Source organism: Lepidothrix coronata, unplaced genomic scaffold, assembly GCF_001604755.1.
Source record: "Lepidothrix coronata isolate B3197 unplaced genomic scaffold, Lepidothrix_coronata-1.0 Scaffold91, whole genome shotgun sequence".
NCBI classification, from domain to species: domain Eukaryota; kingdom Metazoa; phylum Chordata; class Aves; order Passeriformes; family Pipridae; genus Lepidothrix; species Lepidothrix coronata.
Genome location: NW_016690271.1, coordinates 1,610,216 through 1,626,555, shown reverse-complemented (window position 1 = coordinate 1,626,555; position 16,340 = coordinate 1,610,216). Strand labels below are relative to the sequence as shown.

Sequence of the window (16,340 nt, the reverse complement as noted above, 5' to 3'; positions counted from 1 at the left end):
GGGGTTTTGGTGGTGGTGGTTTGGGCTTTTCTTTTTTTTCCAGTTAAAGAAAACCCAAGTTCATTCATTCTGCAGTAAAACAGCTCAAATATAAGTTAAATCACTAAAACCATCAGTGTTACTCTTTTCCTCCATTGCCCTCAAACTCCATAATTTATCAAATCTTAGCATCAAAAAAGGGTGACCAGTTCCTTTATCCTGATTCAAACAGCAGCAGAGCAGAACCTTTTACAAGCTGGTGCTCAATAACACTAATTTTCAGGAATAAATTCTATTTATTCCACAAAAACCTATTTTTAAATAGTTATGGACTACACATACTTTATTTCATGACAACATTAGCTCATGTTAGGACAAACTAAATAAAGAAATGTTCTCATGTCCTAATGAACAAGGGTTTCCTACACCATCTGAGGCCCAAGAGCAGTTCACAGCAGACACACAGACACTTGTTTTCTTTGAATAACCTCAAATCCTGAAGCCTTTTGCACAACACAAAGAATGTACCATGTGCAAGAACATCAGTTTGTGTCGCTTATTTCAAGCAGAAATTTCTGATAATAGAAAAGAATTGCTGCCTATATTAAAGTTAAATTCTGCCAGGAAACCAGAGGAACTTCCTCAGTGTTCCTTCAAAGACCATTTAAACATCATTTAAACACTGAGTGAAATCAAGAGCAGAGCTGAGGGAGAAGAAACTTCCCCAGGATATCTGCAGCTGACACCATCCAAGTTTTCTCCAAATAATGAAGAAAGCAAATCCTAAAATGAGAAAGCTGCTTCTTTTTGAGTCCCAAATAGGCATAATTTGGCTACGGATTAATTTTACAGTATAAAAATAAATGTCACTGGGATCTGCTAAATCAGAGTTGAAATGAGAAAAAGCTGGAATCTTGCTACAGATCTGGTGCTCACATCTCACAAGGATTATCCTGTATTCAGAGTTATGCTCCCACGGTAAACACCGAGAAACTCCTGCCTTTGGCCTTTCCCTTGCCTCCCTTCCCGGGTTGGTACTCCAGGATCAAGCACTACTTACTCTGTAACTGATGTTACATTTTCCTGTCCAGCAGGTATTACTGGATCATCTCTCAACTTATCATTTGGAAGCTGGGGCGGCAAGAATTCCACGTCCTTTTTCTTTGGAACTTTATAATACTTCCAAGTGGCATCAGCTTCGTCCTCCTCCAGGTTGACGGCAGTACCGACGTACATGGTGGGCTCTATGACCTCGGGGAAGGGAGCCGGGAAAGGCTGGGACAAGCCATCCAGTCTGTCCTCCATGGCCTTGCTGGGCACCAGGGGGTCCGGGGTTGGCATCTGGTAGAAGTGTTGGCTCTGGGGGGTGGAGGGGGCTTTGGGCACCCCCTCGTCGACGCCGTCGCAGGGGTGGGGGCTGAGCGGGGGGGGCTGTGGGGAGCTGGCCAGGTCGGGGTTGTGCAGCTGAGGGGTCTTTGCTACATCGGTGCTCCTGATGGTGGAGAACCTCACTTGGCTGTCCGGGGCAGCCATCACCAGCCTCTGGCTGGCCGAGTCTGCCTCCATGGCGACGTCATCGCTGAGGGACACGCGGTGGTGGAAGGGAGTCAGGGGGCGTTTCTGGGGCTTGTCCCCTTTGTCCTGCTTCTCGTTGGCCTTGTGCTTCGGGGCCGCCGGCGGCTGCGGGCCCGCGGGTGGGGCCTGGCCCTGCTGACCTGAACTCCTCGCTTTGAGATTTTTGTGCCTGCAGAATTAACACGGGGGGGGGGAAAGACTTCACGTTAATCTTTCAAATATGTCTCCTGTGCTCATTTCCACCAGACAAGAAGCTGCTTCTGAGCCACGGAACAAGCCTGGGACTGAAGCGACCCTGCCTCTTCCCAACCATCACCCGAGTGCCTTGAGCAGCATCGCAAGGGTTCAAAACACCTTTTAAAAAAACTATAAATTTCTGTCCTGTGAGCCAAACACACACAGAATCCTCAAAATGAAGACAGCATTTTCTAACTGCTTTAACAGAAATAGATTGTCACATGAGCACGTCGTCGCTTTTAACTCCTGCCAGCGCTGATGAATCAGTGGAGCAACACAGGAATTAGTGAATGGCTTCTTGAATTCCAGCACTAGTAGTGCTGCCCAAGCCTCAGTGGGTTAAGGAGTAGGGAATTAACATCAAGAACCACGAAGCTCAGTCCTACAAAAGCTATTTTGAAGCCTTTGTAGCCGTTTGTCGACAAATTTCGCGAGTGTGGGAAAAAGAAAAACTCAGTGTCTCAACTGCATTAATACAGTTGAATTTCTACACTGTAAAACATTTCATCTGCAAGTTCAAGGTGTCAACCTTCTGGACCATCTGACAGAACGAGGCACATGAAATAAAGGAAGTCAGAATGAAATGTTTGTGCCTGGGCTCTTGAACTGCACATCCAGGATATTCTTTGCCACTCTTCCATTAGCAAAGTTAAGCAGCACTTGTATTGAAAAAACAGGATTAGGCAGGGATAAAAAGGTAAGAGGTATCAAAATCTATTTTTACTTTAAACTCTCGTACACATCCACATGTTTTTCACCACTTAGGATTCAAAACACAGGGAACAATAAGGGGGTTTAAGTGTCTGCAGTTTCTTTTAGGCAATTGCATATTTCTTACACACTTCAACTAGTTAATTGATTTTTTTCTCTTAACTAGTGCTATTGTAGCTAAATTCTCCTTTATCAGAGTATTTAATCCTCCCCCACATCCCAGCTCTTCTCAGGACACAAGTATTTCCACAGAACTTAAACCAACCATTCAACAGAAGAAGAAAAAACTGCATTTCTTGGAAAATGCCACATCCTCCAGACGTGATTTTTTTTTCTTTTAGGATACCAATATCCATTGCAAGGCAATCAGTGTAACATTTAAATCAGAGAAAGCATTTAAACCTTTTGCAGCACTTCAGTCACCTAAAGATCAGTACGTGCTCTAAGTACAGAAATGGAGAATTCACCCAAATGAATGTTCCCATTTATTTAAGCATCCCCATTAACAGTCTGTGGCATTGCATTAGCAGGCTCCAAAAGAAAGCCATAACAAAATCTGAAAGTTAAATTCAGGGTTTCCCCCTGGGTTTTGATCCCCTTTTTTGCCCCCTTTAGTGGCATCTGCTCCCAGACAAGCAGTTCCCCATCCAGCCCCCCACGGAACAGCCAGGCAGGTCTGGGGTTCTGAGCCATATTCAACCAGACACAACCAGCCTGCTCTTGATTACCAGCTTTCTCCCTTCAAGGCTAATTAACGCCACAGCCCTCTAGAAAAGGTGCTTAAATCCTAAATAAATAGGAATTCCCTTTCCATTGCAGCCTGAGAACGTTGCCCATGAGGTAGTTACTGCCCATGTCCATAAGGAACTCCAGCCCAGGACTCAGGAATTGTCCCTGCACTGGCAGCTCCGACGATTCACTCCAATCAAAGCCCTGCATTAACTCACTGGGCAGAGCTTCAAGACCTACAATGACATTTAGGAGAGGAGATACAAATTTTGTTACAGCTTTCCTACAAGCAGCTACTGCTTAATTACTCCTGGAGGAGTGATCAGGAGCCCTCTCCTGAGCACTTCAATCTCCTGGAACATCTCTGGGCTGCAGCTCTGCCAAGTCCTGTACCTTGAACAATTGCAATTTGTCCTCTGCGTGGCTTCAACAAAATCCCAGGATGCCACCTTGTCAGCTGTCTCCTCCTCACACAAGCCATTTGATGTAGCAGAATACTTCCTCCTAGGATTCAATACCAGGAGAGTTATTTGGGATCAACATATGTTCTTTTCTTATCTTCTGGCAAAGCTCAAGAGCACTTTTGTGACACAGGACTCAGCAAAGAAATGATAAATGGCCTTTTACTGACATCTTGAACCGAGAACTAAATAAATCATTCCTAAATAGTCAGGGAAAAATTAACTCCTTTAAAATGGTTTATTATAAGAGTAAAGCACCTTCTGGAGCATCTTTAGCAGAGCTACTTTCTGCAAGGAACACACAGGACACTGGGGGTATTTTTAGTTTCACGGGGTGAGTACATACTTGTTCTGTGCTCTGTTCATGTTGCACTCCTGCCAAACTCTGTCCACCACTTGGTTGGCCAACTTCCTGGGGATTTTACCACCATGGTGGCTGGTACTGTCAGAGATAAATCCGTCTGAAACCGAGGAGAACTTCACCCATTTCTGGGCAGATTGAGGATCAACTGAAAACAGCACCAGAGGAACAGCTTTAGGCAATGGGGCAAAGCACTCACAGCCAGTGTTGCTCCAGTTCAATCAACACAGAGAGAAAAGTATCTTCTTGTCTCAATGTTAGGAAATAAAACCACACAGAAAATTTAGGAGTAGTAGCAGATTATTATAACTAAGAAAAAAGGCACCATGTATGTTTATAAGTGTGCTGGCTGTTCTTTATTTTTGAATGAACTATTGACCTGAAAAAGGAAATAACTTGAACAAAGCCAACACTATTATTTAAAAAAGGGTCAAACTTAGGTAACAGAAGAGCTCGGGGGAAAAAAGAAATAAAACCTCTTCTGCACAATAAAATATATTTATATAAGTCACCTGAAACTATCCCTGAGTTAAAGCAGTTTCCCATAAGCACCACTCACACCCAGGACAGAGGGCACACAGCCTTCCTGGAAACTCAGCTACAAGGAATCTTCCTTGGGCTGTGAAAAAAGCTGAAAATATCACCTTGCTCCCCAAAGATTGAGTGCACAAGGTTTCTAAAGCTATGGCAGAACACAGACATGAACATAAACAAACAGGGAGGGGAAAAATCCCAAAACTTCCCCCCAGCAATCCAAAGGACTGGGTAACCACACCAGGCACAGCAGCAGTCCTGGTGTCAGCACCTTACAGGAGTTTGAGTTCACTTTGGCCACAGCTGGACAATACAAACTGGGTTTACTACAACAAACTTTGGACTAAAGAAATGTGGGTTTTTAGAACAAGTTGCAGTGAGAAGAGCTGGATCCTGCCCGGACAGTGCAGGGCTGGAAGGAGGAGCCCTCGGGCAGGAGGTCACTCTGTACCTGTCTGAACCTCCTCCGGGGACGTCGGCGGGGTCAGAGTCACCGAGGACATGGCAGGGTCTCTGGTGGCAGCAGGCACTTGGTGGACACCCAAGCAAGTGGTTGAGCAGTGGGGTGCCCCCACAGTGCTGGGGGCAGGGATGTCTGTCTGAGGGACCAGCACGAAGCACGCCGGGTACACCATCCTCACCCCAGCTGCAAACAGGACATGGGACAGTTATTTACCAAAAGCTCACACTTCAAATCATCAAATGCATCATTTTAGCAGCCACTCCTAAGTTTAGGTACCCTTCTCTACCTACTGAAGCATTTCTGCTTGGACAAAACTTCTGTTAGCACCCTCATCATTACTTTATGATTTGTTTTATGCAGAAGATTTGGGTGAATGAATAAAAAGGGCTTTGTGCACACGGGCAGAGACAGCCCTGGCAGGGACATGCTGCTACCATTTTGTTTTATAAAGGCTGAAAACACAATTTTTAGTATCATTTAACACTGACAACATTCCCATCAGCACAAGGGTCTCCAGCCACCACTGCAGCACCTTCAGAGAAAGGATTGCATCAGTTGGCAAATCAAAGGTCAACAGCCCTTGGCAGAGAACAAAACTGCTGCGTGCAGGGCTGGGATTTTAGGAACAGCAGCACATAAAGGCAGTACCTGAGTACATCAAGTTCTCCAGGACTGTGGGTTTGAAGCCATTCCTGAGAGGCACATCTGTTCTGTTTGAATTTGCACCGGCTTTGGAACAGGACAACTTGCCTTTGATGCAGCTCAGATGTCAACAGGGAGAGTCCAGGCATTTTTTATTCTCTTAATTATTCATTTAAAAAAACATCTTGTCTCTCAGGGCACATAAGAAAAAGACCTGCTGCTAACGGGTCTGCAAAATCCACTTCAAATAATAATAACTCATCTTAGAGAGTCCTGGGCATCAAACAGAAAAACAAACCCCAACAGCCACTGCAAAGGGTTGCAAAAAGAATAAAATGGGGCCACTTTTGCACTCAGAACTTTGCAGACCTAATCAGCCAGTTTATTTCAGTAACTAAAAGGGAATCTGAGTACTCACCAACAAGGACTTCAACAGCAGCTAAAGAATCATCCTCCCAGTCCATTTCTTCCTGCTTTTCCTCAGATCCCTCCTTCAAGTTGGATGTGACAGGATAGAATTGTTTCCATTCCCCAATAAGCTTTTTTGTGGATGAATCAGAAAGCTTGAAGGACTGCCCTGTGAGTGTGCCATTCAACCCAAAGGGGCTCAGGATTACTAGAAGGTAAATCAAAACACACTGGAGATTATAAATCCAAACACACCAGAGATTTTATCTGCCCAAAATTCACTCTGCCCCTCTGAAACAGCAGCACTGTTATTCCAGCCACACCACATAAACAACTGTCAAAATGCAGCCTAATCATGTTTTACTTTTAGCAATAGATACACATGGTTAAATTTATATGCACTGTGAGAATTGAGGTAACACAATAAGAATTACAAATCAGTCTATTCAAACAAGCAACAGGCAGGTTTTCCTCTTGGCTTGAGAGGAGTCTCAGACACTGGTGGGATAAAGAAACACTTCCAAATTCTGGCACAGTTAAGGTGTTTCCTCATCCTTTCATTCAGCTTGTTACAACAACAGAGTGTGCTCAGGGAATCATCTGGGTCATGTTTAGTCTTGTCCATATTAGGGAAACAGAGTTAGGTTGCATTAAAAAAAAAAAAGCAAGTTTGGCCACTGAGCATTAATAGCTGAGGGTGGTGTGTGCTCCTGCAGGGGACTGATTTCCACAGCAGCACCAGGGGCTGAGACAGGCAAGGATCAAACATCCCTCTGACCAGACTCAGGCTCAGAACTCCTCTGTCCTGCAGAGCATAACCTGCATCTGCTGGTGGAAGCACAGGGATTTACAGGCAAGGAAGAGCCAGGTGGGAAAAGGGGGAAGGGGAGTGACCAGGTGAAGTGTGTTGAGTTGGAAAGGCATTTCCACAAGAGGGGTTGATGGAGGGATGTGAGGGTTACAAAGCATGCTGAAAAAGCACAATATTTAAGTCACCAATAGGATAGCCCTTGGAAATTGAGTTTATTGTGTGGTGAAGACAAATTCTTTGATTATATGCCAAGAGATGAACATGCAAATGACCCACGTGCAGGAAGAGCCAGGACACATCACCCACAGGTAAAGCTTTGCTCCCACTGCCAGTCTCTGCCACAAATCCTCACTCTTAGCCACTCCAAGGAGCAATTAATGTGCAACACTGAGCCCTGGCTGCAAAACCCACCTTGGAAGGGGCTGTTGGACTGCTGGGCCAGCGTGAGGTGCTCCTCACTGAGCAGGTACACGGGCTGGTGCTGGCTGATCTCCACACTCGTGCACACATTGCTGTCCCCGTGCAGGAAGAAGGTGAAGGAGCAGGACAAGTGCTCACTGGGAGACAAAAGAAGGTATAAGTATTAAATATAAAACTTCAAATAAGTTGATATCTTTTTCTTTACATTTATTTAAAATCTCCACAACTATTTCTGATCACTGATTATTCGTAATGAGGTCGTATCCAGGTCCTCCTGTCACAGATGGACTAAGCAGGATTTAATATCAGACTTATTTAAAAGCCAAAAAGAATGGCAACAGCTTTGAGAAGTGGGTTTGTTTTGTTATTTAAATTGAATCTTATCCTCAGGTTCCTGTAGCCAACCAAGTCACTAAAAATGAAATCCCATACCTGCACACGAAAGGGAAGATACAATCAATAAAATAAAAAAAAAGAAAACAACAAAGCTCCAGACATTGTTAATTAAAGTCATTAAAGCAAGTGTCAATGTTTAATACCAGATGCTCTGCTGACTGTGCCTCTCATGGTCCAGAGTTTTAGAGAAAAAAAGCTTGTACAGCAAAACCCACCCCAACAGTAAACATTTCTTCTTCACTCAACTCTGCATTAAATGCTGTTTTCCCTGTGCTGTACTGGTGAGCACCTACATGAAACCTTCTCCTTCCCAAGGAATTCCCAATTTTTGCAGCCCTGTTCTTGTTGTGTTACCAAAACACAGCTGACTCCTCCCCAGGGACAACTGGCACAACATTTTACCCATCAATTCAGTGGTTTATGTGACATATATTTTACCAATTTTAATTAGAGGGCAGGAAGAAAGGAAGGCAAAACCAAGCAGATGCCACAGAAGCAGGACATCTTCATATCAAGTTCCAGCTGAAAAATCCTTTTCCCCCCCTTTTTAAAGAAGCTGTCCAGGTAACATTCCTCAATAATCTTGGCTACAAGTTATCCCAAGTGTGTGCCAGGCTGACACACTGCCCCAGGAGAAGAGCAGATGTTGAAAAGCAGAAGATGCTGCTCATGTTGGATATTAAATCAGGTCCAACATCGTGACCAGAGAAGGACCAAAGTCAAGGAGAACCTGAGAAGCACTTCTTTAACTACTGGACAGAAAATAAATCCTCCTGTGGAAGGAGGGGAGCAGCAAACACTGCTCAGGGAAAAAGGGATCAAGTCAAGGGAAGCACTAAATTAAGCCAGTCAAAACAGCAGATACATGGGGGGGTTGTGTGGTCCAAGGGAAAAGACACTCCAGGAACTACTGTATCCTAACAAAGAATGCAACCCCACTGTCTCCCCAAAAATACAACCCCATCACCCCCTGCTCAGGAGGGTGTGCAGGCCCTCTGGCCTCGTGGAACACTTGAGTTCCTTGGTCTCCAGCTGAATACAAAGCATTCCTGGGACAGACAAACAGCTCCAGGGCAGGAAGGACCAGACACTGACCAGCCCTATAAAACACAACCCCCACAGTTGCCCTGCTGGGTACATTTGTAGGGTCATTCCCAAGACCTTTCCCAGAGGATGATAAAGAGTAAGGGGAAAAAATGCTTCTGGTGTTGGCACAGTCAGAGAAATCCATGAAAAGGGACATGGATCAGGGCCCTGAGTCTCACCCCAAAGAGCTGCACAGTCACCACAGCGAGGAGGAGAGAGGGCACAGTGAGAAACCCCCGGCTCTGCCAACCAGCAGATGGAAAACTGAGGATCAGAAAACTGAGGATCAGAACCAGCTCAGGGCTGAGAGAACCCCCAAACTGTTCCTGCAGGGACAGGAAGGACAGCATGGTTTGACTGCAGCCCCTCAGAGCAGGACATGCAGTGACCTCCCCAGGGAGCTGCTCCCAGGGAGAAGCTGGTTTGGGTTTTAGGAACAAAAAGGGCAGGAGGCAGCTGAGTGAATTATCCCCATTCAGTCACCCAGAACTCCCTGCAGTGCTCAGGATTCCCAGGAAAGGTAGTTTCCAAAAGGAGGTGGGGATGGAGCTGAGCATCTCGTTGATGATTTTAAGTTCACGTGGCCAGGACACACCACTGAACTCCTGTATGGAAATCTGATTAAACTTTAATCCTTATGCAAATGGTGGAAGACTGATTTTCCAATTGAATTTTATTTTAAAAACCATACTGGATGGTTTAAGGGGAAGGAGTTGGCGGTGTCTCGTTCTGAGTGACAGACAACAATTCAGAAGCTCAGGATAAGTGAGACAAAATTTAAAAATAAAAGCACATATTCTTTAAATACACTTTAAATGCAATAAAGCTACATCTCCTGTAAACACCCCATTGTTACCCAGATAAAGGTCAGCATAATCTGATGGAATTCAGATAAACCAAGACAAAGAGAGCCATCAGCATGATAACAGGAGCATTTCAATTCATTCCACTGCAAAACCAGTCCTGAGGAGCAGCAAGGAAAACTCAAGATCACCATGCAAAAGCCAACGCCAAAAACACAACCAAAAAAACCCCCACTCCAAATTAAAACCTTTTTCTTCCCCAACTCAGCAGGGGAGAAGTTTCCAACAAAATAACACAGTAAGAAAAGGAGAGCTGCAAACACTCTGCTCCCATGGCAGGGAGGGCACCATCCACTGCACCACAATCAGCCTAGAAAACCCAAATATTGCCAACTTTGCACTAATTCTGGTTATAAATTGAAGTGTGAACAGCAGAAGGATGCACAGCACCGGGGAGGGTTTCTTTAAGTACTTTCAGAGGTGCAGCAAAGTCCCTTTATGGAAAGAGGGTAAAGTTGTTTCACAGGAGAAACACGGAGTAAATGTGGTGCTGTCCCTAAACTCAGCCTAAGTTCCCTAACACGGGAACTAATTTGCTTTAAACTAAAGCTTGACATGGAAGGTCAAACTAACACTTCATGGACTCAAACACAGCACTGAGTTCCTTTGGAGCTGGTCGAGCTCAGAAACTGGTGCTTCCCACTGAACATCCTCCCTGTCAGGTCCCAGAACTCCAGGAAATCTCAGTGCATGGGAAATAATCACAAGAAATGAAGAATCCTATTCAAATAAAAAAGATTATCAATACACAACGAAGGTCTTTGCAGGGGCTGGAGAAAAGGGGGGATAGAAAGAGCCAGAGCTCTGGAAGGTACTGGATGTCCCCACAGCCAGTGGTTTATGGGCTTAGCAAGAAACTGTCACCAGGAATGGTTTTAATTTTTTTAGATTAATAAACTTGTACATTCTCTTAGTGAAAATTCTGCTTCAACCTCAGCTTAGGAGGGATATTCCAAACCTTATAATAACCTATTTAAAAAATAATGATAATTTTATATATATATATCGATATCTCCACCATTTCTCCAAGCCTTTCTCTAATCTTCTCAATAATTCACCTCACAGTCAAAAAATTCTAATCAAGAAAAAAAAATAAAAAATCTACCTCCTTGTCACTTTGGGGTAAATAGGCAAATTATCTGTGCAATTCAGCCCAGGACACAGTAACAGAACAGGCTGGTGGTTTCCTGTTCACTCCATTTCTATTTGCAGGCTATTTTAGGTGCCTCAGATCACTGAGAATTTGTGCAGAGCATCTGAGGACTGAAATATGAAAAAAAAAAAAAATACCTCCACCTCAACACTTTGAAATGTAAGTGTGCATGAACAGAGAGTCAGTGACATCCTCAAGGTGCAGAAACAGCAATAAATTAAAATAATTGCTTGTTTTAAAGTTAGCATTGACAACCTTCCCCTTTTTTGTACTTTTACAATTACCATCATGTATTGTTGCACGTATTTCAACAGAAAATACTGAAAACAAAATCCTAATTCTCAAAAAAAAAAAAAAATCCCTTTTTCTTGTCTGACCCTGAATAGGAAGTTGCTCCATTAATATTTCATTGAAGTCCTAATCACAGAACTGAAACATCAATAATCCCATTTCCACCTGATCTCGGAATACAGATGTTATCAAGTATCATCAGAACAAACTGAATTTTCATCTGAACACACCAGAATGAGTTCCAATACTGAAAACAACTTTAAAAGCAAATAAAAAATAAAACAGCAAAGAGACACTCCTTGGGAATAATGTTATTTGAAGCAACATTCAGTCCTCATCTACACTCCATTAAAATACATTTGTATAAATCCATTTGATTCCCTCTGCTCCCTCTTCCCTCTAATCAGACAAAACAAAGATGTTTTAGGTTCAGAGACAAAGGATTATTATTTTATGGAGGGGGAAAAAAGGAACAGAAGCTGCTGTGGAAAATTTCAATACAATTTCTACTTCTACCTTTGCAAGAAAATCTGAAGGGTAGGAGGGGAAACCACACTCCAATTCCTGTGCACAGGAGGGTTTGCACATCTCCATTAGCAAACCTGAAATGTTCTTGATAAAAAGGTCATTAGGCCTGGGTTTAGTCTCCACATTAGTCCCCATGTCAGGCTTTAGATCTTCAAAGTGCTTCCCAAACCTTGGCTGCACCAGGAGCTCCCTAATCCCCACTCAGGGCACACTCCAAACCCCCCCTGGCTCAAAAGTCACACACTGACCCCACTTTTAGTCCCAAATAAAAGACCCTGCAGCACATTTAATAGTAAATTTAAAATAAAAAAATAAATAAAGCACCCAGATGTTTCAACTGGGAGAGAAGATGTTTGTTTGTTTTATGTAATTCCTATCTCCTGCTTTCCTGGATTGTCTTTGCAAGCTGCTCCTGAGCCAAAGCACTGCTGGCCTTCCCAAAATATTGACCAAATCCTTGTAAACCACACAATTGTGCCATTCCCTGAGGGAGGAAAAGGGACAGTGCAAGGAAGAACTTCTGTCCCAGTTCTGATCCCATCATCTCCCTTGGAATGGGGCAGAACAGACTTTGTTTGGGAGCACAAACACATCAGCTACACTTGGAAGGCTCTAATTAATTCATTATTATGCATCATTATTTCAGTCTGTTATAAAATGATTGCCTGAAATTGGTAGGTGTTGGCCAGCACCCAGAATCCTTGGGGCATCTGCACAAAAAAAAAAAATCAATATATGAGGACTGGCTGACAATAATTTCAGCACAAACCTGAGGGCTCCCAAGTGCTGCATCCCAGTGTCCAAGGAGAACATCTCCAAAGGGTTGTCCTTCACCACACTGGTCCTTAAATGAATTCCAAGGATCAAAGAAGCTCCTTTTTAAAACAGTAAATTCTTCTACAGCAAAACCTTCTATAGTAAATTCTTGGTCTTACAAGTAAATATGTTCTCTTTGAAATAAAAATGTAAATATGGAAAAGGTTTAAGGTGACACAAACCCCACAGAGCCCTAAGACCCTTCCTGTGCAGTTACTTGATTGTTTATTAACTTTTCCCTTTAACCAGCTGGAGATCCAGCACTGGAAGGAATCAGCACAGGTGAGGGGCTTGCTCAGAACACTTTTTTGGGACAATCCAGCCCTTCCAGGTGCAGCTGGAACACTCCAGAGCACCAAAGAGGAGCAGCTTCTCCATCACCCCCTTCACACCTTTGCTGCTCCAAAACCCCATCCTGGTTTAAACAGGTCATCTCCAATTCCCACCCACCACAATCCTGAATTACCCAACCCCACAAACTTAATTCTGACTACAAAGGAGCAGGAAATTAAAAATTCATTTGCTGTAATCAGCAAAATATAAGTAAAACACCAAAATTAGAATGTTATATTAACACACCTCCAACAATAATTGCCAGGGAAAATATTCGAGTTTTCTTGATTTAAGAAATGAAAGAGGAAAAAAAAAAACACATGAGGCAAGCATATAAATTGTTTAATTATGAAATACTTCAGAAGGGGGTTTTTTGTTTTGTTTTAGTTATTTTGAGTGGGTTACTCTGCCTTTTAAGCACTGAGAGAAATAGAGGATGAGACACATCAGGTCCTCATTCTCTATATATTATAAATGTTTATATCTCATATATATGACTGTGACAAAGAGAGGGAGCAGCAAACACCCTTCCAACATTCCCAGGAACTCCTCATGGCCAGGGAGGGAAATACAGCACAAAGCTGGTTGGGATGGGAACACAAAGCAACAGCAAAGGAGAAAAAACTTCCAGTTCAAAGCACATCACTAATGATTCCTGTCAAAAGGCTCTCCAGCCCAGCTGGGGATGTTTGGATTTTATTTGGACCAGAGAGTTTAAAATATGTATTTATTCCATAAGCACACTGTGTGCACTAAAACAAATATAAATGTAGCAAGTGACCTGTATTGCAGAATAAGCCACAGGCAACCAGGACTTCCATATTTTTAAATTAAACTTCATCATTAATGAGCTTCACCCCAATAAAAACAAAGCTGAAACAAAAAATTTTATTTGTGTACACACTAAAACTCTAAGACACTAAGAAGCAGCAAACTGATTTGTTCAGAATGCAGCAAGTATATATATACACACATACAAAAACATATATGTGTGTGTATATAACACAAAAGGTCTGTATTTCTCCAGACACAATTATAAACAATCCTACAAAAAGTTTGCTCCTGTTCCTGTATTTCAGAACTTAAATGAGACTAATAAACCTGCCACCTTATACTGTAGCATCCTTTAATTTGAGGCTGCAAATCTCAACGATCTGAAGTTGAGCTTTCCCAGAGAAATATCCCTGTGCTATAAAGGATTAGGATCCAGAGCAGATTTGGGGAATGGGGAATACTCAGACATCGCTGTGTTTCAAAGCCAGTGTAACAGCTTTCCATGTATTGCTCTTTCCCATCCTGAAACATTTACAAACATCTTGTTAAGCCAGATTTTTTTTTTTCAAAGTTCAAAATGGAAATGCATTACCAAATTGCCATTTAACAAAATCTCAAGTATCTGGATGGGTTTTGTGTTATTTCATTGTTCAGTGAACAAAAAGAGCAGATTTATTGTTGAAAGCTAAAAACCAAGAGCCGTATCATTTTTTCCTGATGAACCAACTACCAGTGTAATTTAAGCTAAATAAGAGAAAACTGCTTTGTGATGTAAAGTGCTAAATTTGTCTGCTTGTAGTCTCTGTAGCAACCCAATATTCCAAAGAGACAATCATGTGATCAATGCTCTCAGCTCCTGCTGTTTATCCTGCACTGTCCTACTTACAGCAGCTCTCAATTCCAGCTGTCTCCAGTCAAAGGAAAAACATCACCTGCTCTCCTGCCGGGACACGATGCCAGAACAGCCTCATTAGAGCTGGTGTAAAAAAATGTTGACATTGTTTGATTTAAAGATTAACATAGGGAGGAAATTTATACTGCAAAGAGCTGAGCAGCCTCCATAGGAAATATTGCAAGGAAGAGCCACTTGGTTTCAGATATTACTGTTGCAAACTAAACACACAGAAATAAAGCCCAAACCTGGGGCTGCACCTTATTCTTGTGGTTAACTCCAGGATGAAGGAATTTTGGAGCTTTAGCACCCAGAAATCTTGTTTGGAATTAATAATAACTCCCAGCATGGTTCTGGGGGATCAAGGAGTACAATACTCTGTTCCTGTGGGAAGATGAGCCATGGGAAATGGGAAAAAGGCAGCCAAAAGGGGGATGAGGGAGAAATGTGGGTCAGAAAGACCAAAAGCACAGCACTGCCTTTGTTTAAGGGCAGCGAAGACCAAGCACCAAGAGCTGATCCCACCAGTGCTGTTCCTTTATCCAGACAGACATTTTGGGCAGCAGGACCATCTCCAGGGCACAGCCTAAAAAATAACACCCCCCACAGTCCCCTCAGCCATGGCCATTCCACCCAGGAACCAGGGATCACACCCACTGGGGCCAGTTCTTCCTCATGGTAAGATGAGGTAGAGAATAAAAAAAAATCCCTGTATCCAGAACTGTGATAAGCACACCTTGAAATCCAGATAATTACGTGTACAAAGGTTTCTAATAAAACCAAACTGATACCTGGAATATTTCTCAGCAGTCATTTCCCATGGAGTTGTTGTTTACATCAGGTAGTTAAAATAGGATTTCCATGGAGAAAAAAGAAGAGAATGGTGGGCTGGCATTATAAAATCCTGTACCCAGACTAAGGGTACAAACCTGGGAAACCTGTGCAGCAAGTTACATTTTGTAGGCTGTGATAAGCTTATCACCTGTGCTTTTCCAAGTGGGTTTGGGGGGGGATTTTGGGGGGTTTTTACTTGTTTTGGGGGTGTGATGTTTTTCTCTGGTGTTTTTTCTGCATTTTGTTTTTTTAAGTGAACTCGTCAGACACAAGTTCTGCTTTGCCACCCACTGCAAGTGGTTGTATTATTTCCCAATAACAAGGAAGAAAAGAAAAAGCAGCCATACAAGTAATATAGCACCTTTTAGAATGAGAGGTTTTCAGTTGTCTATCAGATCCACCCACAAAAATCAGGATTACTCAATTATTTGCTTACTGGTATTTCAATCGTGTTAAAGTTTAGCAAGTTGTAATTCTGACCAAAACTCCAAGAGGTGCCCTCCATGTAAACACAGGGTACTTCTGCTTCATTAGGAGTGTCAGATTTCATCTCCAGGATGAAATTCCATCTAAAGTAGTATTTAATTTGACAAGTTTCCTAATCATATTGATCCCAGGTATACACTGCTAATGAGTAAGAGGAACAGTCTCCTGCAGAGACAGTTATTGGAGCAGCCAACCAGACCAGCTGGATGCAGCAGGTCACAATCTCATACATTTATAGGGTGGATTTTGGAATAAAGCATAGACAACCATATTCCTGAAAGTGGCAGTAACAACAAAACTGGCTGGAAAAGAGAAAGGGGAGTGACATTCCTGCTTGTCAAACTTTAATTTAATGTGCAGTTGTTTAAACCACATTGAGTTTCTGCGTCTCCCTTGCTTTAAGTGACCGAAACAGGTTGTGACAAATACAGGGGCAATTATTCTCTCTCTGTTTGGTTACAGCTAAGACCATTAGCAAAACCTTCTCTTTAGTGTTTTATTTTACTGCTGTTCTGCTGAAATCACCCATTTGAAAAGGAGCAGCAGCCCCACCACAC

At 42.9% G+C, this 16,340-nt stretch overlaps 1 protein-coding gene across 1 annotated transcript in view; it reads right to left on the bottom strand.

Annotated features, from left to right (window-relative positions):
* Nucleotides 1-16,340, bottom strand: part of MED13 (mediator complex subunit 13) — a 52,873-nt gene that overhangs the window by 20,712 nt on the left and 15,821 nt on the right. The window contains exons 4-9 of the mRNA XM_017821652.1: nt 7,323-7,468; nt 6,111-6,308; nt 5,039-5,233; nt 4,039-4,201; nt 3,625-3,735; nt 1,040-1,723 (exon numbers count right to left, since the gene is read on the bottom strand). Coding sequence (XP_017677141.1) covers nt 1,040-1,723; nt 3,625-3,735; nt 4,039-4,201; nt 5,039-5,233; nt 6,111-6,308; nt 7,323-7,468 — 1,497 coding nt within the window. The remainder of the gene's footprint in view (nt 1-1,039; nt 1,724-3,624; nt 3,736-4,038; nt 4,202-5,038; nt 5,234-6,110; nt 6,309-7,322; nt 7,469-16,340) is intronic.